Below are 26791 nucleotides of genomic sequence, written 5' to 3'. Positions count from 1 at the left end.
TGCATTTTGAATTTTTATTAACGTTAACATATTTGATGACGTGATTGTTGTAAAATTATACAACAATATCTTTGCGGCCTTCTGCACCGTTGATAATGACGCTTCCCGAGTATTCTTCCCGGAACTCTAAAACTAAACTACGTGAGTGCACTACGTTCAGGATCAAGGAACGGTAACTCATGTTTTCAGATTGGCCTATAGCTCACGCAACACAGGCTTTCTTTGTTTAAGATAACTGTTACCTAATGCCTCATACTCTAAAGCTTTGTCGCGTCGGTACAAATATCTAAACATTAAAGCGACAAAACAAGTCATTTCTGGAAGCTCCTTGCAAAGATTTTCGATGTCATCCATATGGTTTTGCAATGGCGCAAATGCGCAATATAGCCCCGATACATGATACATATGAATATAGTATAACTTCAGCTTTCTTTTCAGGTCCATCACTACCAGGTCCTGTTGAGTAAGTATTTCTTCTTTAAGAGTCTTGTCCTGTATTTCATCCGTACTTATTGTGTCCATCTCGATGGCCTTTTGAATGCACAGTATTGCTGTCTCAAGAGTCAAAGTTGCCAGTGTTGAATTGCGTTTCTCGTATTCTCTTAAACTTTCTCTGTAGAAAATGTCAGCGAGAGAAGAGAAATCTGTTTTCTTTTCTATTGGGATTTCCGTCCATCCAATTTGGAAATTCACCTTCCAGGGCAGGATATCTTTTGCAAATGTTTTACCATTGTCGATGTATTCATTCAAGATGTTGGTCTGATAACGTATGTCAAACAGATTTGCCAAAATAACTCGGGACGATCTCTGGCGTATGTTGTTTAGAGCCATTTGAAAAAATTCTATAAAACTGGGTATAGAAAAGCCGCCATCTGGCATGGGCATTAGCAGCATCTGCTCGTGGATGTATTGAAGTAGCTGAAATGCAGATCTATAAAATCCAAGTCTTGTTAAGGTTTTAACTGAGCCAATTGTTCCAGGTATGAACGCATCCATACACACTGACGCCAAATCTTTGTTGTACACAAAAGTCTTGCAGTTTTCAAAGGTCATTTTGATCAATTTTGGCGCATAACTATATCCATGGTTTTCGGCTATGTTCTCGATTATCGTTACTGGAAACGCACGGATACATTCCACATTAATGCAAAGAGCTTCAATTTCTTCAGCGTGAAAGCAGTCGACAAGATTGCTGGTAGAAATGAAGTAATGTGGTAGAAATTTGGCCTTTAAACACTTGATTAAAGTGCTTAGAACAAATAAGATGCATCCACTGAAATTGGTTTCCCAGGCCTCACAAGGAATTTCTTCAAGTGCATACAAATACGCAGCTTTCAAATGCTTATTCTTCAACTGTTTCGTCAGATGAAAAGTAGCGTTGTCAACTAAAACTTTAAAGACAAAGAATCCATGAAGTTGGGATTCAGTAACACCTCCCGTAAAGATGACGTGTTCAGCCATAGAAAAATTGTACTTCCATTCTATGTCGGGTTCTTTACTCCTGGGATGTGCTTTTTTAATCAATGTACAGTTCATTTTCAAAATCTTACGCATAAGATGACGAGAGGGAAACGTAAACTTCCTTTCTCGAACTTTCCACTCCTGTGTTGATGGAGGAAATGCATCACAAAATAAGCCTTTATGCTTGATATCTACATCCTTAGGAAGAGAAACATCGATCTCTACTTCTATTTCTTTTAGAAATTTTTGAGATCCCTTTTGTAAAACATTAATTACACTCATTCCAGCAGCAGCTACAGGCACCTTTAACTGACAGTATCCAGGATGCGTGTTCGTTGAATCAGCGTAAATATTCACACATGAGCTCTCTGTATAATCAGAATGTCGTACTATTTTGTCCCTGGGAATAATGACGGCTTCTCCAGTTTCCTTTTGTATATCCCAATTATAAAAAACACGTTTTGTTTGACTTTTGCTAATGTCTTTTAAAACGACATTGTTTCCATCTGCAAAAGATCCGATGTAGTGAATTGAAAAGTCTGGAAATGAAAGCGGACCACGTGCCCCTACATATGGATTTATCATATAAAGTGGGAATAGCTGTTTAAGAATGTTGGACAGATGAGGAAGTGGAACACCAGTCATGGCGTCGATATGCAAAGGATCAAAGAAGATGCTGTTCAAAGAATCTACAACAAGATTTATCTTATGATTAAAGATCAGTCTATACGAAAATTAATCTTTTAAATTAAGTTTTTCAAAATCTTAAGAATCAAATATTGTATGTTCAATCACCTTAGTAAAGAATATCATATTGGATGCTATACTCAATTTAGCTTATTTCTCACCTTCTGTTTCTTCAAGTTGCAAATCATCTAAACAGTACTTGTCAAAGTGTAATAAATGATCTCCATGTATTGTAGAACAATGGACCTGGTTTCCTTTTGACGGTTTCTCCTGATCAGTGCTGGTTTTGCTTTCATCTCCCACTTGAAGTTGAAGCAAGTCTAGATACTCATCTTCAGTAACTATTGCACTAGCCCCAATATCTTTGATTTTGTTCTGGATGAGTTGTCGTCTCGTTCTTGGAGGCAGATGTTTAGAACAAGCGATAAGTCTGAACAAGATGGACTCTGCAAAATAAGAGATTTTTAGAAATGAAGAGGAATTAGGAAAGAAATCGTAATCCATGTTGATTAGTCCCATAGTTACCAAAGCGTCTGAAAATAACGCTGGCGGAAGACAACGAAAGCATTGATTTAATGAGCAGAGCTTCGCATGTACCATAAATCTGGTAAATGGGAGGGAAAGGTGAAGATAACGAACAGTGATCAATCTCATAACTACCATAAGCAATACAACATAAAGATTATGTATGTATCTTATACAAATAAGAATTTTTTTAAGCGATGCTCCATATAGTAAAATATTTGATATCATATCTTACTATACGGCCATGATGATTTCCAATGATCTGGGCGCAAACTTAAATAATGAAATTCTCCAATGTGACCAAGAAACATTTGAATTCCTTGTACTCGGGTGTGTTTTCCTGGGTTAACCTCAGTTCGTCTTATGTCATCCTGAAACACATTAAACACAACGATCTCTAGGTTGAAGGCATCAGTAACAGCCTGGAGAATGATGTGATCACTCCACTCACAGGTTCTGGACATTCTAGAGAGATAGTCTTCCCAAGACTCCATACACAAAAACGACTGAATGTGATGGCCTTCTTCGTTGTAGGGATGTTCTTTCAAATAGCTTTTTCGAAAGAAAAAAAAGGTTACGTATAAAATTTAACTGCAACATAACATGATATGTTTACCGTATATCGGGTCATTTTGCCGTCGACAACATTAAGAGGAATACAATATAGGTTTCTTTTTTAGTGTATTTGACACATTCATTTTTGATGAATTTTCTCATCTAACAAACAAATAAAATAAACATTTCCAGCTCGCGAAAAGTACCCTATATTCAGTATTTTAATAATATCATCCTTAACAAAACAAAGGATGATCTCTTAAATAGCTCTTTTGAAAAACAAAAACCTCCTTTATAAAGTGAAACTATCAAACACAACATTACTTGCTATGTATACTCTAAATAGTTTACCGCTTATCGGGTAATTTTGGAGACGGCAATATTTAGCGGATTTGTCTTTAAAAATGTACATGTATATAGAGTTCGAAATTTTAGTGCTTCATTTTTGGTGAATTTGCATTCAACAAATATATCATTTATAAGAATAGAAAGTTTGACACTTCCATTTATGACAAATTTTTCTCACCAAAGAAGCCAGCATTTTCAGCGCCTCATAATCACTCGATATACGATATTCTAATAATCACATCGTTACATTCGTTAAGAAACAAAATCACCCGATATATACGATATTCTAATAATCACTTCGTTAAGAAACAAAATCACCCGATATATACGATATTCTGATAATAACATCGTTAACAAACAAGCCGAATAAATTTTATATATAAGATTACTTGAACACCTTTTAATCAGAAAGAATACTTACTTTATTGCAACGCCTCGGAGCTTTTCTGCGGTATATCCGGTTCGTCCGTTAATCATGAACTGATCAGCTAGAGCTCGAAACATACAATTCCCATCGGGAATGACGTCATGGATTTCGAAGTGGTTGTCAGTTGCAAACGTCTGTATAGATCTCTTGTAGATAGACAGGTTATGGTACTGCTCCATTCCCTCGCCTTATACAAATAAAACGACCACTTCAATTAGAGACATCAGATGAACGCTTAACATTCTTTCAATATACACAGCAATGCAAATTAAACTTGAAGACAATAATTTACTGGGTGAAGATTGGAATTATAAAACTACATTTCAAACAAGATTTTCCTTATATGTATTTTTGGTATATTGTTTTATGTCCAATTCAGTAATTGTTTCCACTCGTGTTGAGACATAACCAACACTAGGTTAAGTGCCACAAATTTTGACCCTAGAAACAACGTTAATTACATTAGTATTTAGACTTCTTTATCGTGTTAACTGAGAAGAGACCCTCATATTTGAAAGACCTGCGATTTTCACTTTTAAGATCGGGCGCTCGAAGGAAGAACCGTCACTACCTACGTTAAACATCTTAGGTTGAAGACAATGCGCTGGGTCTCCCAGCTGTAAAGAGAACGCCCTAATCATTAGCCTAGCCATTAATTCCTGATATGGACTAATTCCATAGATTGAACCCGTGAAAATGTAAACTAACTATATCTGCCGTTCATAGATTTAATAGTATCCTCCTGGTATACAACCGTATCTTTTTCGTCAAATCTGTGACCATGAGATTCCATATATTCTTCATCACTATCAAAGTAGTCAACTTCATCGATGTTTTTGTCAAATGAGTCATCGACTGGTTTCCCTTCGTCGCCTTTAATGTTTTCATCTACAGATGATGGGTAGTCTACACTAGAAAAAGAAGTTTCATCAGTGTTTGACGATGATCGTTTTTCACTCGAACTTTGTGAGTTGTGGAAAGTTGTCTCCTGATGGCTTGATACATTCCTATTTTCCGTTGTAAGTCCATCATTCTTTATTTCAGTAAATGGATTCACAAAGACTGTTTCCTTTTCACATTCTACCCTTAAATCTTCAGTCCATGTGCCGTAAAGAACATTCTTCAATACTTTCTTTTCCATCATCTGAGTTACACTTTCTGACGTCATTACTTCAGTTGTTTAGATATACCATCACGTATGGTGTCCTCTATCACGCTTGACTGTATTTTGAAAATTAGAAACGTCGTCGATTGAAAAATGCGTTTAAGTCCAAACGTGTAGAATTCAAATGTGAAACAAGGACGGAAATCATAATTCCTCAATCACGGATGTTTTGAATGTACAACATTTTGAAGTGAAATAACACTTACATTATTTATGAAAAATACTAGTTATAAAAATATATATCAACAGGAAACGAAACAAATATTAAAACACTAACAGTAAATCAGAAACAAAGACATCAGGAAAATAGACCATAGACTGTGATGTTTGAAAGTGTGTAAAAATCAAGGAAAATGATGGGGCATTTTCAAGATATGACCATTTGAATCTTTTTTTTTTTTTGCAAATTCAATATAGAGTCGTTGCCGTGTTCCATACCATTTTACTTGCATGGCAGACGACACACTCTAAACAATGGAAGCAATGGATATCCATTGAGGGCATCGGGGAGAAGTATTATACGTATACAAAATAGAAGGCAGGGTATTATGAAAAATAATACACATTTTGAAAATGACAGCAAAATACATTTTTCATAGATCAATGTAAAAGTGAAGAGGACATTGATCAATCTCATCACTCCTATAAGCAATACAACATAGATAGATAATCTCATCACTCCTATAAGCAATACAACATAGATAGATAATCTCATCACTCCTATAAGCAATACAACATAGATAGATAATCTCATCACTCCTATAAGCAATACAACATAGATAGATAATCTCATCACTCCTATAAGCAATACAACATAGATAGATAATCTCATCACTCCTATAAGCAATACAACATAGATAGATAATCTCATCACTCCTATAAGCAATACAACATAGATAGATAATCTCATCACTCCTATAAGCAATACAACATAGATAGATAATCTCATCACTCCTATAAGCAATACAACATAGATAGATAATCTCATCACTCCTATAAGCAATACAACATAGATAGATAATCTCATCACTCCTATAAGCAATACAACATAGATAGATAATCTCATCACTCCTATAAGCAATACAACATAGATAGATAATCTCATCACTCCTATAAGCAATACAACATAGATAGATAATCTCATCACTCCTATAAGCAATACAACATAGATAGATAATCTCATCACTCCTATAAGGAATACTAAATTAAGGGTTGAGTAAACACGGACACTGGATATACCAGAGGTGGGATCAAATGTCTAGGAGGAGTAACCCCCCTGTCGACCGGTCACACCCATCGTGAGCCCTATATCTTGATCAGGTAAATGGAGTAACCCGTAGTCAAAAATCAGTGTGTCCAGAACGACCTAGCAATATGGTATGAAAGAGGTCACACACCCGAACAATTCTAGTATACCGGTCCCTAAAATGTGCCGCCTAAGCCGGTTTAAAATACATATTGTATATATACTCTCGCGTTAGCGATCGGTAAAGTCGCTAAAATGGACAAAATCACAAAAATAAGCCCAAATTTCAATTCCCTGAAAACAAAAGGATTTAAAAACCTGTTTTTTAATCCATATTTTAAATCTGAAATGAAAAATAATGCAAGAAGACGTACATTTTATGTTCCAAAATAAATGGAATCCGTTGTGCAAAATTGTCGCGTGCGTTTTGTTTTCCGTAATTCTCATGAATATTCATACGATACGATGTCACTGGTGTTGATGTGAACAAACTGAACAGCTGATTTGCGATGAAATGCCCCTAAACCTGAAAGAGTTTTGGGGAGTTGATTTTTTTTATGCTTTATTTTTAGACATTTACAATTACATCTACATAGATGATCTTACACACATGCATACAATATCTTCCTTACAAAAACTTTCTACATGAACAAGTATTTGACAGCTAGGCATAATTTAAAGGTATTGAAAATATACATATCAACAAAATGATACTAAAAGTAATGATAACAAATATAACCTATAAAACTTTGGTTTTTCATCACTTGTTATAAACAATATCATATATTGACCATTTAGTAAATATTTTGAATTTGCATCCAAACACATTTTCACAGTATTTTTCCATTTATCTGTAGTACTTAAATAAATTCACTGCCTCAGAAAAGTTTGGCCTGATTCCTTGTGATCTGGAATAATATATAACTTTTTTGATACTAATAAAAGAAAATTTTCTAAACAGCTTCCTTCTGTATTATCAAGTAAGACTATTCTTCTTGAAATTTTATAACCATTTTCAATTGCATCGAACCATTGCTCAAAATCATTCCAAAATAAGTTGACATATACACAATCATAGAATATGTGAACTATTGTTTCTGCTTCACAATTACAAAATGTACACAAATTATTGTCTGAAATTTTAATTTTGTAAAGAAAGGAGTTGGTAGCAATGTAATTCATTAGTATTCGGTATTGAAAGTAAATTATTTTTGTCTCTTTTGTACATAAAGATGCATTTACAAAATAAAATTTCCAGTCTTTTCCTGAAATGGGTTCATCTGATAAAGTTTCCCGCTTATCCTGTTTAGAGATTGGGGCTATAAACTTCTTTCCTTTCAATATTTGATATAAAGATTTAACATTGCATGTTGACAAAATATTTTGTACAATACATATTTCAATATGTTCATTATCTTCATGAATTCTACCTTCTTTCAATGCAATGATATCTCTTTTGACTTTTGATGGTATTTTTGATATTACATGAAAATAGTCTAAAAAGGTATTAGTACAAAGCACTCTTTTTATTTCATTAAAACATCTAATGTTTCCATGCTCAGACACCAAGTCCTCTAGGTTTTTAATACCATTATCAACCCATTTTGTATAGAGTGCCCACTGTTGTACATTTTACACAGCAAAAGTTTCTAATATCTAAGCACAAGTAGGTTGATACATGTTCAGGACTTTTCTTAACCTTTACTAATGCTTTAATAACATCTCTCCAAAATTCATTATCAATAGAAAACACAAACTCTTGGAGTTTTTCTTTTGTTAAATAAAAAATGAAATCTATATTCTTAAGGTTAAAAATGCAACGTAACAAATGCTGCCAAGCACCTTCATATTTTGTCAGGTACCTTTTAACCCATTTTAATTTGATATATGAAATGAAAGAGGGTAGGTGAACCATGTTTAACCCTCCATCATCATAACTACCAATGAGTGTATTTCTTTTTACCTTTTGTGTCTTATATCCCCAAATAAATTTGAAAAATATTTTATTTATTTCATCCAAAATATTCTTTGGAGGGTCTGGCAAGGCAGAAAATAAGTGGATCAACTTAGGCAGTGCTAATGTTTTAATGATTGTTATTCTCCCAATAGGTGTTAAGTCTCTTTTTGCCCATGATCCTAATAACCTTTTAATTGAAGTAATTTTGGATTGATAATTACATGTTATCATATCTTCAAGGTTTTTGGTAAAATTTATTCCAAGTAGTTTAAAACTGTCTTTACCCCAGCATATTTGCAAATCAGGACACAAAGTCTCAGCTGAACAAGTTCTACTGCCAATCCATACTGCTTGTGATTTTGTAATATTAAGTTTCAGACCTGAGATATTACCAAACTTGTCAATAACACTTATTGATTCTCTTAGAGAATATTCACTTCCATCTAACAGTAAAAATGAATCATCTGCATATTGCCCTAATTTATTTTCTTCCCCACCAATAGTTATATCCTTAATATTTACATTTTCTTTGCGTGAAATTGCTAGTAACTCTACTGTTATGATAAAAAGATATGGAGCCAAAGGATCACCCTGTCTGCAACTCCTCTCAAGGCTAAAAAATTCTTATAAATGGCCATTATTTATTACACAGCTAGTGCTGGATGAATAAAATGTAAGAAACCATTTGATAAGAGAATCACCAAAATTAAATGACTTAAGAACCTTGACAATAAAATCCCATTCCAACGAGTCAAAAGCCTTTTCAAAATCTAATAGAAGGAGTAGTCCAAACTGTTTCTTATTTCTGAGATAGTTAATAAGGTCATATAGAAAACGAGTATTTTCACCAATGAATCTCCCCTTTATAAATCCCTTTTGAGTGTCACTTATTATGTCATTCAGTACCTTTTTAATGCGGTTGGCTATAACACTGGAACCTATCTTATAGTCCACATTAAGTAAAGTGATAGGTCGCCAGTTCTTCATATAACGCCTATCTTTTTCCTCTTTTGGAATGCAAGTTATTATTCCTTGGGATTGAAATGAAGAGATCTGTTCTGTAAGATATGCTTCATTCAAAGAACGACAAATAAATACCCCCAAGTCCCTCCAAAAAAATTATAGAACTCTACTGTAAAACCTTCCGAGCCAGGCGATTTATTGTTTTTCATAATTTTTAGTGGTTTAGAAACACATTTTCACTAAGTAATGTTTCATTCCTATACTGTTTTTTGCTTTTGTATAAATTTGAAAAGAATGACCTTTGTTCTTTTAATACATCCTCCTGATTCATAATATGGTTTCCATCATCATCAATTAGTTCTGATATTGTTTTATTTACAAAATTCTTTCTTTCTAATTTACAAAAATAGTCTGTGTTTCTTTCTCCTTTTTCATACCATATTGCTTTTGACCTTAACATTAAACCCTCAATGTATTTTTCTCTTGAATTTTGAAAGGATTGGTTTTTTTCCTCTAGGGGTTCAATGTCCTTTTTTTTCCTGAAGCATTTACCTTATTTTCTAAATCCAAAATTTCTTTTTCCAGCAACTTACTTTCAGACTTTAATTTTTTTGCTCTATCTGATGAATACTCTATAGACACTGATCTTATTTTCATTTTCAAGATTTCCCAAAATAATTGATCGCTAATAGTGAATGTAATGCTGTCCTTATGTTCTATTTCACCTGTCACCATGTATTCATTTATTGTTTCATTAATGCACTGTCTTATTTTGTCTGTAAATTCATTTTTCATGCAATAGCTGAGAATTAAACTTCCAATATCCTCTACCTCTAGTACTTTCATTGGTTTTGAATTGAAGTATAATTGCTGAATGGTCAGTTCTATACCCAGGAATTATTTTAGTGTCAGATACTTTACTAAATATACATCCTGAAACAAGGAAGTAATCTATTCTACTTTGAATTATAGGATTTGACCTTCTCCATGTATACTGTCTCCCTTCTTCATTCCAAATTCTTCAGGGATCAACAACCTCCAACTGTACTTTAATGTTTGATATTTTTCTATGTGCTTGTGGATTGGTGAGATTTTTAATGTCCTTTTCCTTATCCTGAACGACATTCCAGTCACCACACATGACAATCGACATATTTTCTAACTTAACAATTTCAGTGTATATGTTCTGAAAAAATTCTGGACTATCAGTATTTGGACCATACAGATTGACTAAAGTAAACCTTTCATTATTTGCAGTAATATCTAGTATGATATATCTACCCATAGGATCCTTTTGTATAGAGTGAATTTGAAATTCAAAGTTATTTTTATACAGTATTGCAACTCCAGCAGAGCTACTAGTATAACTACTGAAAAAGGATTTATTACCCCATTCAGACTCCCATAACTTCTCAACATCTTGAATACTATGGGTTTCTTGAAAACAAATAATAGATACATTTTTGTTTCTTACCCAATTAAAAACATCTCTACGTTTTTGACTACTTGATGAAAAACCTCTAACATTCATACTTAAGATATTTAAGCTTTCAGCCTTTGACATGTAAAAATAGTTCTTTTGATCGAGCTGTCAGTGTTATAAATAAGGATTGAGAGTTGACACATACATTCACTCAGCCTCATGCACACACTCATACTTAGACTTTGAAACACAAATACAGATAATAATAATGAAATTTTAATTTTTTTAGGCATACCTTGCCTTTAGCCAAATGTCACACTTGTCCATCACAAGGCTCCTCCTGTTATGTTCCTATATAAAGCGATCAGTGTTCATACTCTAAGTTTTCTGTCAATATCATCTAACACATCCATCTTGTGTCTTTTTTCGGTCTTATCTAACGCAAAGACATGACCGTTGAAAAACCACGTACTGTCCACCATGTGTTCTCTCTCTTCCGATCTCAGCTTTTGCAATAGTTTTGCATTCATGTTGGTAATGTGATCTACCATAATGAAATTGTGCTTTAACTTTTCTCTTTTTGTAATGACCGCTCTTCTCACATCACTTCAAATACGGATGTATGTCTAATTGCTGTTATAAAATTTAGAAATTCATTTCAAAATTAAGGATTATCTCCCTCATGCATAGCTCTTATCCTTAGACGAATTTGGCTCCACTTTTTTGGCACACTGTTTTTTTTTTTTTTTTTTGTTTTTTTTTTGTTGTTGCTATATTTAGCTCTAAAACATAGTTATTTCGGATTTCAAACAATTCGGTTGAGCATCACTGAAGAGACATTGTTTATCGAAATGCGCATCTGGTGCATCAGAATTGGTACCGTCTAAGTTTTACATTCTTACGAATTTCACAATTACTGGCCTTGGTTGATTCTTGTTGCTGGAGGGGATGCGGTGAATTGCCGAAATGTCTCGCTCGTCTAAATTTACCCCTGTTTTCCCAGCCACCAATGTACAGAGTTCCTCTTTCAGATTCTGACCCTGATGTTCCGGCCATCTTAGAATCTTGATATTGTTTTTTTTTAGAACACTGTTGGTTAAAGTTTGCCATACTAATTGCTGCATTTGTAAGACCATCGGTATCCTTTAGTTGCTTTTCTAGACTCGTGATCCTTTTTTTCAGCTGCGACACATTTTCCTTGTTAGTGTCATTGTCCATCATTAAGTTGTCCAATGCGAGGTTGTATTGACGAACTAGATCGTTATAACGACCATAGAATTTGCGAAATGCTGACTTCAATCGAGACTGTTGAAATCCCTGTACCATCAGCTTGTTTGTCAGTAGCTTACCTCGATTGACTATACCCAGAACAAGCTCTTGCATATCGAATCAGTTGAGATATATAAACACCATATGCAGGTGATAATGGAATATTGCTACATAAATGTGGGGAGTTGACGATGGAGAAGCTGAAATCATCCCGTTTGTCATACAGTTGAGTTGTTAGTTTGCCGTTAATGTCTACTTTCAATAAAATATCTAAGTATGAAGCAGAAGTGGACGACTCTGTGGTGTCCTTTATTTCGAGCTCACAGGGGTATCTCAAATCGACATATGAATGAAAGCTATCATTGTCAATAGACAAAACGTCATCGATATATCTAAAAGTCGAATTGAAGGTCACAGCGAGAGATTTTTTCTTCTCACGTAGAAGTTTTCATCTCATTCTTTAGTGCCTCTTTTACCTCCACAATTACGCTCTTTACAATATCTTTGATATCCTCTTTGGTCACAAGTTTCTTAAGGGTCTCTTGGATAGAGCTAAGAGTAACTTTAATATTGTCAGTCTCTGAATTTTCGTTGTCTCCTGCAGAAGAAATCCTTCTCTGCTTGGTAGCTGGCTTGGTAGATACTACCTCTGCTTTGACCTCTGCTGGAACAGATGACAATGAAAACCTTCCCTTATCCATTGTATGTTGTTTGGCATTGTGCTTACCAGTTCTTGTATCCTTTGTGGCCATTGTAATATTGAAACACTGTACAGCAGGTGCCTGGTCCACAGGTAGACTGGAGTGAACTTGGTAGAACACTACTCACGATACACACAAGTTTTGGAAAGAGTTAAATAAATCCAAATTCCACAATTTTGTTTTACATGGAAAAACAGCTCCCATCAAAGAAAAACAGGCTATTAACACCTGACACAATCTTCAATTTATAAAGAACACTGTAAATAACTTAATTGGCAAGATAAAATGAGAGCCCTGTACACACCTCCTCACTCAACAAGCACGACCTTTGAACCTCATTTGAATATTCATACGATACGACGTCACTGGTGTTGATGTGAACAAACTGAACAGCTGATTTGTGATAAAATACCCCTAAACCTGAAAGAGTTTTGGGGAGTTGATTTTATCAACTCCTCTATGCAGTCACTCGGCTCGAAGTGGTGTGGACCTTAGCACTTCTTTTCAAACAGATGTAATTTTCAGCGGTAGCAGCAAATAGTTCGTAAATAGTTTAAAACAAATTCTGTACATTTGACTTTTCTACCTTCGGTCAGTTGAGTATGTTAATATTGAAAACGACTAAGATATCACTAGAAATACAATTTGATTTCAACAGCGATATTTCACACCATTCAAAAATTCCTACACGCAGACAGAATATTATCGATCAAAATATACAGTACAGGTCAAAAACACGGGCCATGTGGACTGAACGTCTGGCCTAGAAAAAAGGCGGTGTCTTTGAAATTGTGGTTTTTGGGTATTCTATAGTGGTCGCGTGGACCTTTTAAATTCATAAGATACACATACATGTACATACGTGTCCACAATCGGGAAATAAAACGATCGGCAATGATAGTAGTGTCAACTGATTTGTATTAGCGTCAAATTGAAGCGAACCGATGATATCGTGAATCGCCACATTCAATGTCAGAGTGGCTGCATTCATTGTTCACTTTAATGATCAAACTTTTGAGATCGACAGTAAATTCATTTTAATCAGTTTAGTATGGAAACAACCAGTCATGCAGTTTAAACTTTTTCAAACTTTCAGTTGTAAATTTAATCAAATATCGATGGAAATCCCAAATATTTTTGTTGTTTTCAAGAAACTTTGTTATAAGTTTGAAAATCAAACCACACGCCAGAGAATTTCGGGTTTTTTATACGCATTTTAAAACACATTTTCCCATGGGCCGCGACAGCTTCCTAAGCAGCAAGCGTCCGCTGATTGACAGAACACGTGTACCTCGTGTGTAATAATAGAGATTAGAAAATCGGTACATGTAATGAATAAAATGCCAATTTAGTTTTGTGTAAAATTATTTACACTCACAGTCTAAAATTGGTCAATATTGTTTTTTAAAAATGAATTTCTTGATATTTGTTCATCATGCTAAATGATATGAAAAAGCATTATAGCTATATGCATCAATTACTGAAAGTGACGTTGGGAAATTAAATTTTTCGGTTATATACAACTTTAATTGTCCATTTTAACTTTTATTTTCTGGCACTCAGGACACCAAAGAAAAATCCCCCTTTAGTTTCCATGCTATTAGCCTAAACTGATCTGGTGGTTTGTACACAATGAACTAACGTCTTTTTACTATCAATGGTATTCTCTAAGTATAACTTTTCGAACAGCAAATGGTATTCGGAAACTTTGTCTCGGTTTTTTTGCTCTAAAAATAGTGGGCCGCAACAGAAATATATATCACCACACCTTCCGTTCGTTGTAGGTGGTGATCGATTGAATATAGCTTAAAGTCCCTCTCGAGAATATTCCACTCATATGGATACGTCACCATTGCCGGTGAGGGGATGTAATATTAAGGCCTATGCTCGGCGCTTGTGGTCATTGAGCAGGGAGAGATCTTTATCGTGCCATACCTGCTTTGACACGGGACCTCGGTCTTTACGGTCTGATTTGTAGGTGGTGAGGTTATAACAATGCAACTGAACGGCGTGAAGAAATTATTGCGCATCAATTTAGCGATACATTTAATCCAAGAATCATCAGTAGATTAAGAATGACCGTTCTGTTCAGGTGCTAGTTGCTTTTTCGTTCGGATTTCTCAGCGAAGTGCAGCTTTTTTCAAAATTATTCTATGTAGATAAAGTTTAATATTTATCAAAAATACACCCCAAATACCATTCAAAAATACAAGGAGGGGGAATGGAACCTGGAGTCCTGTACAGTATCACCAATGCGATTAATTGATCAAGATATAAAGTGACTGATTGACAGGGGATGCTTACTCCTTCTAGGCGCCTGATCCAACCTCTGATATGTTCACTGTTCGTTATCTTCACCTTGCATGTTACAGTACAGGAATCCGTGTTTGCCCAACTCTTAATCTTTTATTCCTTTTAGGGGTTATGAAATTGATCAATGTTCTTTATTTTCAACTTTTCTCATCTGCAAAACTAAGACCACGTAGCTATTTTTTTCATATTGAATAAATTATAGCTATTTATGTCTCCCCTCTTGCAAGGGGAGACATTGTTTTTGTGTACTTATAGTCCGTCCGTCTATCTGTTTCACAAAATCTTTTGAACGCTTCTCCTCCTAAATAGCTTATCAGATAGACTTGCAACTTTGTACAATGCTTCATTGCCATTTGTAGATGTGCATACTGTCGGGACAGAAGGATCCAATTATTTTCATAAAAGTTATAGTGGATCTAAGAGGGGTGGAGGATGTGAAATAGCTTGTGAACACTTCCTCCTACATGGCTTATCAGATAGACTTAAAACTTTGCACAATGCTTCATTGCAATTTGTAGATGTCCATATTATCAGAACAGGAAGATTCAATTATTTTTGAAGATGTCATAGTGGATCTAAGAGTGATGGAGGATGTAAAATACCTTGTGAACTCTTCTCTTCCTGTGTGGCCTATCTGATAGACTTGAAACTTTGTACAATGCTTAATTGTCATTAATGTGTGCATATGTGTGCAGATGTGCATATTTGTGGGACAGGAGATCCAATATTTTCCTAAAAGTTATAATACATCTAAGAGGGGTTGAGGATTTTAAAATAGCTTGTGAACACTTCTCCATTATGGCTTATCCGATAGAATCTGGACTTTGTACAATACATGTACTTTAATGTCATTTGCAAATGTGCACATTATAGGGACAGGAGGATCCAATCGTTATCCTTAAAGTTATAGCGGATCTAAGAGGAGTGTGGTGTAAAATAGTTTGGTAACGCTTCTCCTCCTGTATGGCTTATTGGAGTTCATAATGTCTATGTTCCTGTCCATGCTTTCTCCTCCATACCATGCAGTACATTAATTGGAGGAGGTTTCATTTGAAAATAATGATAACTTCTTCTCAATGCCACATCCAAATATCGCTTGATGAATATTTTCCCAAAGTTTTTGAATATTTTAGCGCCAAAATAGATCAAAAACATAAAGATAATACGAAATCTTTGTCCATACATTGGGTGTTTAATTAACCCTATGATCACATAATATAATCTGGCGACATGGAGTAATATATACACCTCTGCTTAAAATCATACGCAAATGCTGTTAAACTTTTATTGAATGAAAATTTAGGAAATACAAATGATATTAACCCAAAGAAAATTACAAAACACGCTCTCAGATTTTTATATTTGCTTGTTCAATTTTAAAAATTAAGTCGGCGACAGTCACGTATGTTACAAAATTAGGGTATCTACGCTTCCTACCAAGTTTATGAAAAGTATACCATGCCTAGGGAGGCTATGGGTCCATGAATGTATAGCACACAAAATATATGATTTGATATAGCTTATTTTCTAATAAAGAGCCGGTGACATCGATTGCACGCTTTTATTGACTTTGAGTGAGATGACATCGTTTTTGCAGCCAAATTTCTTGATACTTTTTACGGCAGAATTTCGAAGAAACAATAAATGTGTTTCAGAAACATGTATGCCCCCTTTAGTGCAAAATTGAAAAAGGCTTAGAGATGTGTTTCATTTAATTGATTGTAGTGCCAAACCAATTAAATATATTGAGCAGACAATATCTTTCTATGTCCAGAGTAGATTGACATTTGCCTTTTGACCATGTGACCCCAAAATCAAGAGGGGTCATCTATTACTTAAAATATACTAGTGAACCAAGTTTGATGGTTGTTAAGCAAAGGATTCTAAAGATATTTAGTGGACAAGACATGGTCTACAGAGACAGACCGTTCGGTGCAAAACAACAAGCTCCCTCTTTTCAAAGGGTGTATAATAATATGCCAGAATGACAAAGTCCAAAGCATTTGAGATGACAAGGTGGGGTTTTTTTTCGGGGGGTCATAAAGAGAAGAATGGACAGGAAGGAATAAAAATCTTAAAATGTCGATAAAAAGTGAGGATAATGAACTGCAATCAACCACATAATCTCTAATAGGAATATAAAATTAAGACAAAAACAGACCCCTGGACACAGCAGAGGTGAGGTCAGGCGTCTATGAGGAGTAAGCATCCCATGTTGACTGATCACACCCGTCGTGAGCTTTATATCTTGATCAAGTAAACGAAGTAATCTGATAATACATAATTGCGATCAGTTATGTCATTAAATGAAAAGTTTCAATAATAAAAAGTGACGATAACGAACAGTAATTAATCTTATAACTCCTACAAGGAATACAAAATAAGGAGTTGGGCAAACACGGACCTTGGACATACTGGAGATGGGATCAGGTGCCTAGGAGGAGTAAGCATATCCTGTTGACCGGTCACATCCGCCGTGAGTCCTATATCCTGATAAGGTAAACGGGAGTAATCCGTATTCAAAATCAGTTTAATAATACCATTTATTAAGAAGTCTGAGATACATGTAATTCTTTACAAATTCTATACATATAATTTCCATGTATGACCACAGGCTATAGGTCTGTTTGAAAACGTGAGTTATCCTTCTTTGTATTATAGCATTAGTGTGCATACAACGTCCTAGTAGTAACACAATCTAACTGCACAATGTTTAAGTCATATGTAGAGTATGGATGCTGAAATCGAAAACTGGTCAATGAAACAGTTGAAATCTTTTCTACGAGAGGGTAATGGAAACAAAGAAGAACTTCTTCATCGAGTCTTCTAAAGAAAAAATATCAATAAAAAAAGATTATTTTAAAAATCGAATTGGGAATCGGATATTTACTTCTTTTGAAATATCACCAATAACAACTTGTATAAATATTTTGTACTAAGTCAGAACAGAACTACTGATACTCAAAAGATGATGGCAACTCATTAACTCAAAGCTCCGGTTTTTAGGAGGATCGACACGTGTATGGATCTTGCATATCATGGTAAATCCCCCCCCCCCCCAGAAAAAAGCTGTATAAATTAGGAATGCTCTCACTATTCTATCAGGACTAAAGTTATTTCATCACTACCAACCGACCTTTCAGAAAATAAACAACATTACAATGTTTGGGTAACTCTCTTCAAGTCCATCTACAAATGCAACTGGGATTGTTTACCTCAACTGATATGTTTAAACTACAGTAAAATAGGTAATTAAATCAATATCATTTTACATTTGTTAATTATTTTTCATAGGTGTGGTCCTGGGGCGTGTGCCACTCTCAGGTGTACTCTTTGGGGATAAGTAAGTTTGTGTCCTCTTCTTGCTTTTGACGTCTCTTTAATATCCCTCTTTTATTCGTTTTACCCCCTTGAGAAGTGTGATTATGTAGGTACATGTACGTATCGTATCATAAGGCCAAAAAAGAAAATTATATGTTTGTTTCCACTTTCACCTCAAACTTTTCAAGGGTAAGTAGGTAGGTTATTTTTTTTCTTCTGATTTTATAGGTTGAATACTTTTCTAATGATTTAGTATTCTACTATGCATAAAATAAAGTGATTATTTAGTGATCAATTAAAATTTATATAATGAATCAATACATTTCTTCACTTTACTGTAAACAAAAACTGTTTCTGTGTTTTGGAATCTGTCTAGTATTAGTGCATAATAAATGACTTGATAAATAAGTCAATAAATATACTCTTGTTGTAGTGATGACATTTGCAAAATCTGTGAGAATGGAAAAAATGTGTTAGGGTCGGCAGAAATTGTTAGGATAGATAGGTAAAATGGAAACCAACTTTTTTATTTGCCTAGCAGAAATTGAAATGACGAATTTAGAGGGAACCACTACCACCTTTTCGACACAAATTTAGAAAATAATGTTAGTATAACTCCAAACTGTGCACCCACAGTGGCTGAGTATTTTCACTAATACTTGACATTCACATATGTCCTCCACTTTCCGGAAATATTGGATCCGCCACTGAGTTATATGTAAAAATCATTAAAAATAGACGTGAGTTGGGAAGTAATATATTCGGCTGAGTTTCAGGGACAGACATGTTCATGAGATTTTTGGTGCAGAAAATAAAAAACAAGCAAGTTCTTGAAATTAACCGATGGTTAGATGATGATCAGTAGCAGCTAGCTTGATATGATCAGGACGTGGTAGCATGGTGTATAAGTATAAATGGGATGTTCCTCAGTGATCCGCTGGAAATTTATCTTTCCTCTAGACGTACATGTATATAGTGTCACAACTTTTAAATATGGCTTAATGTTTCATGAGTACTACATTGATATTGAACAAGCGACCTCTGACATTTTATCATAAATCTGACCGTGTTAAAATACGGGGTTCTAAAATGCCCAGAGTAAAGTACCTGAGGAAATTTATGCAATATCTTTCAGTCACAAAACACGTAAAATCCTGAATAGGGGGTTCTCCTTTAATTACATTAATTTTCAATCATTTTTATATGCAAAGATGGGTTTTTTCCACATGTATGAAGGAAACCTATGCATTGTGATTTTTTCTTAACGTTAACATATTTGTTGGCGTGATTGCTGTAAAATTATACAGCAATATCTTTGCGGCCTTATGCACTGTTGATAATGACACTTCCCGAATATACTACCCGGAAGTCTTAAACTAAATTATGTAAGTGCACTACGTTCCGGATCAAGGAAAGGTAACTCATGTTTTCGGATTGGCCTATAGCTCCCGTAACACAGGCTTTCTTTGTTTTAGATAAGCGTTACCTAATCCCTCATACTCTAAAGCTTTGTCGTTTCGGCGCAAGTATCTAAACATTAGAGCGGCAAAGCATGCCAATTCTGGAAGCTCCTTGCAAAGATTTTCGATGTCATCCATATGGTTTTGCATTGGCACAAATGCGCAATACTGCACCGATACATCATACATAAAAAGGTAGTATAACTTCAGTTTCCTTTTCAGGTCCATCACTACCACGTCCCGTTGCCTAAGTATTTCTTCTTTAAGAGTCTTGTCCTGTATTTCATCCGTACTTATTGTGTCCATCTCGATGGCCTTTTGAACGCACAGCACTGCTGTCTCAAGAGTCAAAGTTGCCAGTGTTGAATTGCGTTTATCGTATTCTCTTAAACTTTCTCTGTAGAAAATGTCAGCGAGAAAAGAAAAATCTGTTTTCTTATCTACTGGGATTTCCGTATATCCAATTTGGAAATTCACCTTCCAGGGCAGGATATCTTTTGCAAATATTTTATCATTGTCTACGTATTCATTCAAGATGTTGGTCTGATAATGTATGTCAAACAGATTTGCCAAAATAACTCGGGACGATCTCTGGCGTATGTTTCTCAGAAACATTTGAAAAAATTCTATCAAACTCGGTATAGCAAATCCGCCATCTGACATGGGCAATAGAAGCATCTGCTCGTGGGTGTATTGAAGTAGCTTAAATGCAGATCCATAAAATCCAAGTCTTGTTAAGGTTTTAACTGAGCACAATGTTCCAGGTATGAACGCATCCATACATACTGACAACAAATCTTTGTTGTGAACAAAAGTCTTGCAGTTTTCAAAGACCATTTTGATCAATTTTGGCGCATAACTATATCCATGGTTTTCGGCTATGTTTTGGATTACCGTCACTGGAAACGCACGGATACATTCCACATTAACGCAAAGAGCTTCAATTTCTTCAACATGAAAGCAGTCGATTAGATTGTTAGTTGAAATGAAGTAATGTGGAAGAAATTTGGCCTTTAAATACTTTATCAAAGTGCTTAGAACAAATAAGATGCATCCACTGAAATTGGTTTCCCAGGCCTCACAAGGGATTTCTTCAAGGGCATATAAATACGCAGCTTTCAAATGCTTATTCTTCAACTGTTTCGTCAGATGAAAAGTAGCGTTGTCAACTAAAACTTTAAAGACAAAGAATCCATGAAGTTGGGATTCCGTAACACCTCCCGTAAAGATGACGTGTTCAGCCATAGAAAAATTGTACTTCCATTCTATGTCGGGTTCTTTACTCCTGGGATGTGCTTTTTTAATCAATGTACAGTTCATTTTCAAAATCTTACGCATAAGATGACGAGAGGGAAACGTAAACTTCCTTTCTCGAACTTTCCACTCCTGTGTTGATGGAGGAAATGCATCACAAATTAGGCCTTTATACTTGAAATCCACATCCTTACAAAGAGAAACATCGACCTCGACTTCTATTCCTTTTAGAAATTTTTGAGAACCCTTCTGTAAAACATTATTTACACTCATTCCAGTAGCAGCTACAGGCACTTTTAACTGACAGTATCCAGGATGTGTGTTCGTTGAATCAGCGTAAATATTCACACATGAGCTCTCTGTATAATCAGAATGACATACTATTTTGTCCATTGGAATAATGACGGCTTCTCCAGTTTGCTTTTGTATCTGCGTATTATAAAATGCACGTTTTGTTTGATTTTTGCTAATGTCTTTTAAAACGACATTGTTTCCATCTGCAAAAGATCCGATGCAGTGGATAGAAAAGGTTGGAAATAAAATTGGACCACGTGCCGCAACATATGGATTTATCATATAAAGTGGGAATAGCTGTTTAAGAATGTTGGACAGATGAGGAAGTGGAACACCAGTCATGACGTCGATATGCAAGGGATCAAAGAAGATGCTGTTCAAAGAATCTACAACAAGATTTATCTTATGATTATAGATCAACAGTCTATATGAGAACTGATCTTTTAAATGAAGTTTTTCAAAATCTTAAGAATCAAATATTGTATGTACATCCAATATACCTAAAGAAAGCATGTTATATTGGATGCTATACTCAAATTATCTTACTTCTCACCTTCTGTTTCTTCAAGTTGCAAATCATCTAAACAGTACTTGTCAAAGTGCAACAAATAATCTTCATGAATTGTAGAACAATCGACCTGGTTTCCTTTTGACGGTTTCTCCTGATCAGTGCTGGTTTTACTTTCATCTCCCACATGAAGTTGAAGCAAGTCTAGATACTCATCTTCAGTAACTATTGCACTAGCTCCAATATCTTTGATTTTGTTCTGGATGAGCTGTCGTCTCGTTGGTGGAGGCAGATGTTTAGAACAAGTGATAAGTCTGTACAAAATGGACTCTACAAAATAAGAGACTCTTTTAAATGAAGAGGAATTAGGAAAGAAATCACATCGCATGTTAATTTGTCCCATAGTCACCACAGCTTCTGAAAGTAACGATGACAGACGACAATTAAAGTACTGATAGTGATAGAGGGGATTGAATGTGCAGAACTTCACATATACCATAAATCTAGTGATTGGGAATGAACAAATGTGTATTGTACATGTGTATGAAGATAACGAACAGTGATCAATCTCATAACTCGTAACTCTAAATAGAGAATACAAATAAGAAGCTTATAAATTAGATTTGTTTAAGTGATGAAAGATGTCAGTTTCTTCCAATCAGGCTGAAGGAAGAATATGTTATCTCATATCTTACTGTACGGCCAGAATGATGTCCAGTGGTCTAGGCGCAAACTCAAATAATGAAATTCTCCAATGTGACCCAGAAACATTTGAATCCTTTGTACTCGGATGTCTTTTCCTGGGTTAACCTCGGTTCGCCTTATGTCATCCTGAAACACGTTAAACACAACGATGTCTAGGTTGAAGGCATCAGTAACAGCCTGGAGAATTATGTGATCACCCCACTCACTGGTTCTGGACATTCTAGAGAGATAGTCTTCCCAAGACTCCATACACAAAAACGACTGCATGTGATGGCCTTCTTCGTTGTATGGATGTTCTTTCAAATAGCTTTTTCGAGAAAAAAAAAAGTTTACGTGTAAAAATTAACTGCAACATAACATGTCAACTTTACCGTACATCGGTTCATTTTGCCGTTGGCAACATTAAGAGGATTACAATATAGGTTTCTTTTTTGGCGTATTTTGCTTTCACAAATGCATCATTTGGCACTTTCATTTTTGGTGAATTTTCTCATCTACTAAAAAAAATTAAAATAAACATTTCCAGCTCGCGAAAAGTACCCTATATTCAGTATGTTAATGATAACATCCTTAACAAAACAAAGGATGATCTCTTAAATAGCTTTTTTGAAAAATAAAACCCCCTTTATAAAGCGAAACTATCAAACACAACATTACTTGTTATGTATACTCTGAATAGTTTACCATTTATCGGGTAATTTTGGAGACTGCAATATTTAGCGAATTTGTCTTTAAAAATGTACATGTATATAGAGTTGGAAATCTTAGTGCTTCATTTTTGGTGAATTTGCATTCAACAAATATATCATTTATAGGAATAGAAAGTTTAAAACTTCCATTTATGGCAAATTTTTTCCACCAAAGAAGCCAATATTTTCAGCACCTCAAAATCACCCGATATACGATATTCTAATAATCACATCGTTCTATTCGTTGTAACTGACGGTAAATAAATTGAAAAATAAAAGAACAAATATCTAACATATTTGTGATTAAATACATACAACTTAATGGAATCAGAGTGAATCTGGAGCAATAAGCCCGTTAAATCAGCAGAAAATGTCGATTCATGAATCATTGCCATCCTGTCAGTAATTCCTGTTCGTAATCTCCGATGTGCATTGACCTCGGAGGTCACCAGTTCGGAAAAAAGCGAAAGGGAGGCATTGAGCACGTGTTTAAGATTTGTAAACAATTTAACATGCCAATTGTATAGAAAATCATTACCAAAATTTCATTTGAGTTGCACATTTGCATAATTAATACTTTCTTACACGTATAGTACTTCTTGTCATTCATGAAACGATGGAATATGTTAAACAAACGAAATGTGTAATTATTCACGTCAGTTTCGATCTTTGTATATGACGTCGGTCTCAGCAACTCAATTATGTTCGGCAATCATCGTTCCCATGTCCGCGTATACGACGCAATGGCGGTTTATGCGATATGCTCATTGTAAGTATGCTCTCAAACAATATTCCCTTCTTTATTTTGCTGAATTTTTCTTCAGATCTTGTGATTATATCAGTTATGCCGATAGAAGTTAATTGATGCATAATTGGATAGTTGAAAAATGCCGTCAGTTACAGCTCGTATTGCTTTAAAAAACAAAATCACCCGATATATACGATATTCTAATAATCACATCGTTAATAAACAAAATTATCCGACATACGGTATTCTGATAATCACATCGTTAACAAACAAACCAAATCAATTATACATATAAGATTACTCAAATCGCTTTTGAACCCCTTTTAATCAGAAAGAATACTTACTTTATTGCAACGCCTCGGAGTTTTTCCGCGGTGTATCCGGTTCGTCCGTTAATCATGAACTGATCAGCTAGAGCTCGAAACATACAATTCCCATCGTGAATGACGTCATGGATTTCGAAGTGGTTGTCAGTTGCAAACTTCTGTATAGATCTCTTGTAGATAGACAGGTTGTGGTACTGCTCCATTCCCTCGCCTTATACAAATAAAACGACTTGAATTAGAGACATCAGATGAACGCTTAACATTCTTTCAATATTCACAACGATGCAATTTTAATTCCAGTTGAAACTTGAAGACTTTAATTTGCTGAGTGAAGATTGAAATTCTAGAACTAACATTTCAAACAAGATTTTTATGGTTTTGTTTTGTACATTGTTGTACGTCCAATTCTAGGATTAGTTTAAGTGCCACTTTTGACCCATGGATGGCGCTAATTACATTAGCAATTAGTGCCCTTTATTATCTCAACGCCTGCCATGAATAAAAAACCTTGTTTAAAAATCATATCCGAAAAACATGCGACTTTCACTTCTAACATCGGGCGCTCGGAGGAAGAATCGTCACTACCTACGTTAAACACCTTAGGTTCAAGACAAGGCGCTGGGTCTCCCAGCTGCAAAGAGAACGCCCTAACCATTAGGCTACCTATTACTTCCTTACATTAACTATTTACAGAGTTTGAAGACGTGAAAATGTAAACTAACTATATCTGCCGTTCACAGATTTAATAGTATCCTCCTGGTGTAAATCCGTATCTTTTTCGTCAAATCTGTGACCGTGAGATTCCATATATTCTTCTTCACTATCAAAGTAGTCAACTTCATCGATGTTTTTGTCGAAGGAATCATCAACTGGTTTCTCTTCGTCGCCTTTATTGTCTTCATCTACAGATGATGGGTATTCTACACTAGAAGAAGAAGTTTCATCAGTGTTTGACGATGATCGTTTTTCATTTGAACTTGGCGAGTTGTGGAAAGTTGTCTCCTGATGTCTTGATACATTTCTATTTTCCGTTGTAAATCCATCATTCTTTATTTCAGTAAATGGATTCACAAAGACTGTTTCCGTTTCGCATTCTGCCCTTAAATCTCCAGTCCATGTGCCGTAAAGAACATTCTTCAGTACTTTCTTTTCTATCATCTGAGTTACACTTTCTGACGTCATTATGGCAGTCCATCATTACTTCAGCTGTTTAGATATACCATCACGTATGGTGTTCTCTATCACGCTTGACTGCATTATGAAAATTAGAAACGTCGTCGATTGAAAAATACGTTTAGGTCCAAACATGTAGAATTCAACTATGAAACAAGGACGGAAATCGTACTTCTTCAATCTATAAATAGAAACACTTGTTTTGAATGTGGTATTTAGGAAGAGTACACAATCTGAAGTGATTTTATCATAATAATACACTTACATTATATATGAAAAATACTAATATACATCAAAAGGAAATGAAACAAATTTTAAAACACTAACAGTAAATCAGAAACAAAGACATCAGAATAAAAGACCATAGGTTAGTCACACGTTACCTCCTAGGGATTTTTCTACACAGTGATTTTTGAAAGTGTGTAAAAATTAAAGGTAAATGAAAGTTGTTTGACAAAATGTTGGGGTGTTTTCAAGGTATGGCCACCTGAATACTTTTTTTTCCAAATTCAATATGGCCGTTGCCGTGTTCCATACCATTTTACTTGCATGACAGACGACACGTCCTGAACACACAACAGACTAGAGGCTTAGGGGGGAAGTAGCATACGTATGCAAAATAGAAGGGTATTATGAAAAGTAATACATTTTTCATACATCGATGAAAAAGTGAAGATAACGAACATTGATCAATCTCATCACTCCCATAAGGAATACAAAATTAAGAGTTGAGTAAACACGAACCCTGGATACACCAGAGGTGGGATCAGTTGCCTACGAGGGGTAAGCATCCCCTGTCGACCGGTCACACACCCTGTGCATGAGCCCAATATCTTGATCAGGTAAACGGAGTAATCCGTAGTAACACAGCATGGAACAATTCTATTACCGGTCCCTAAAATGTGTCGCCAAGACCGGTTTAGTATAGGCCTACATAATGTATATAGCCTACATGTATACGATCACGCTAGTGATCTTTAAATTCGCTAAGGACAAAATCACAAAAATAAGCGTAAATTTGAATTCCTTGAAGGTTACAAATCTGTTTTTAATTAGTTTTTTAAATCCGAAATGAAAATTAATGCAAGAAGACATACATTTTATGTTCCAAAATAAATGGAATCCTTTGTGCAAAATTGTCCCGTGCACTTTATTTTCCGTATTTCTCATGAATATCAATATGATGTGACGTCACTGGTGGTGATGTAAACAAACTGAACAGCTGATGTGCCCCTAAAACTGAAAGAATATTTTTTATTTGTGCTGGTTAATA

General features: G+C 35.1%; 1 protein-coding gene across 3 annotated transcripts; it reads right to left on the bottom strand.

Moving 5' to 3' along the window:
• Positions 1-25672, bottom strand: LOC125654185 (uncharacterized). 3 transcript variants are annotated; one of them, XM_048883989.2, is made up of 8 exons: positions 25068-25668; positions 24364-24556; positions 22573-22889; positions 21923-22207; positions 3998-4190; positions 2909-3225; positions 2310-2594; positions 1-2150 (listed from the first exon to the last, which is right to left on the bottom strand). In XM_048883989.2, the coding sequence occupies exons 1-8, from the start codon at positions 25525-25527 to the stop codon at positions 196-198; spliced, it is 4005 nt and encodes a 1334-aa protein (XP_048739946.2). In that variant the 5' UTR covers positions 25528-25668; the 3' UTR covers positions 1-195. The 3 variants fall into 3 exon arrangements, with proteins under 3 accessions (XP_048739946.2, XP_048739950.2, XP_048739947.2); XM_048883993.2 differs by lacking the exons at positions 21923-22207; positions 22573-22889; positions 24364-24556; positions 25068-25668 and adding an exon at positions 4712-5994; XM_048883990.2 differs by lacking the exons at positions 1-2150; positions 2310-2594; positions 2909-3225; positions 3998-4190 and adding an exon at positions 17566-21755 and having other exon boundaries at positions 25068-25672.
• Between the last annotated feature and the right edge of the window lie 1119 nt (positions 25673-26791).

Source organism: Ostrea edulis, chromosome 7, assembly GCF_947568905.1.
Source record: "Ostrea edulis chromosome 7, xbOstEdul1.1, whole genome shotgun sequence".
NCBI lineage: Eukaryota > Metazoa > Mollusca > Bivalvia > Ostreida > Ostreidae > Ostrea > Ostrea edulis.
This window is presented reverse-complemented; position numbering and strand designations above follow the sequence as displayed.

Bases quoted from the DNA above. Each gene is read 5' to 3' on its own strand.
- LOC125654185 (XM_048883989.2), bottom strand. From the start codon at position 25,527: ATGACGTCAGAAAGTGTAACTCAGATGATAGAAAAGAAAGTACTGAAG. The intron at 4,191-21,922 runs GTGAGAAGTAAG...TATTTGTATAAG, and splicing joins GCAACTTGAAGAAACAGAAG to GCGAGGGAATGGAGCAGTAC. The intron at 2,595-2,908 runs GTAAGATATGAT...CTTATTTTGCAG, and splicing joins GAAATCATCATGGCCGTATA to AGTCCATCTTGTTCAGACTT.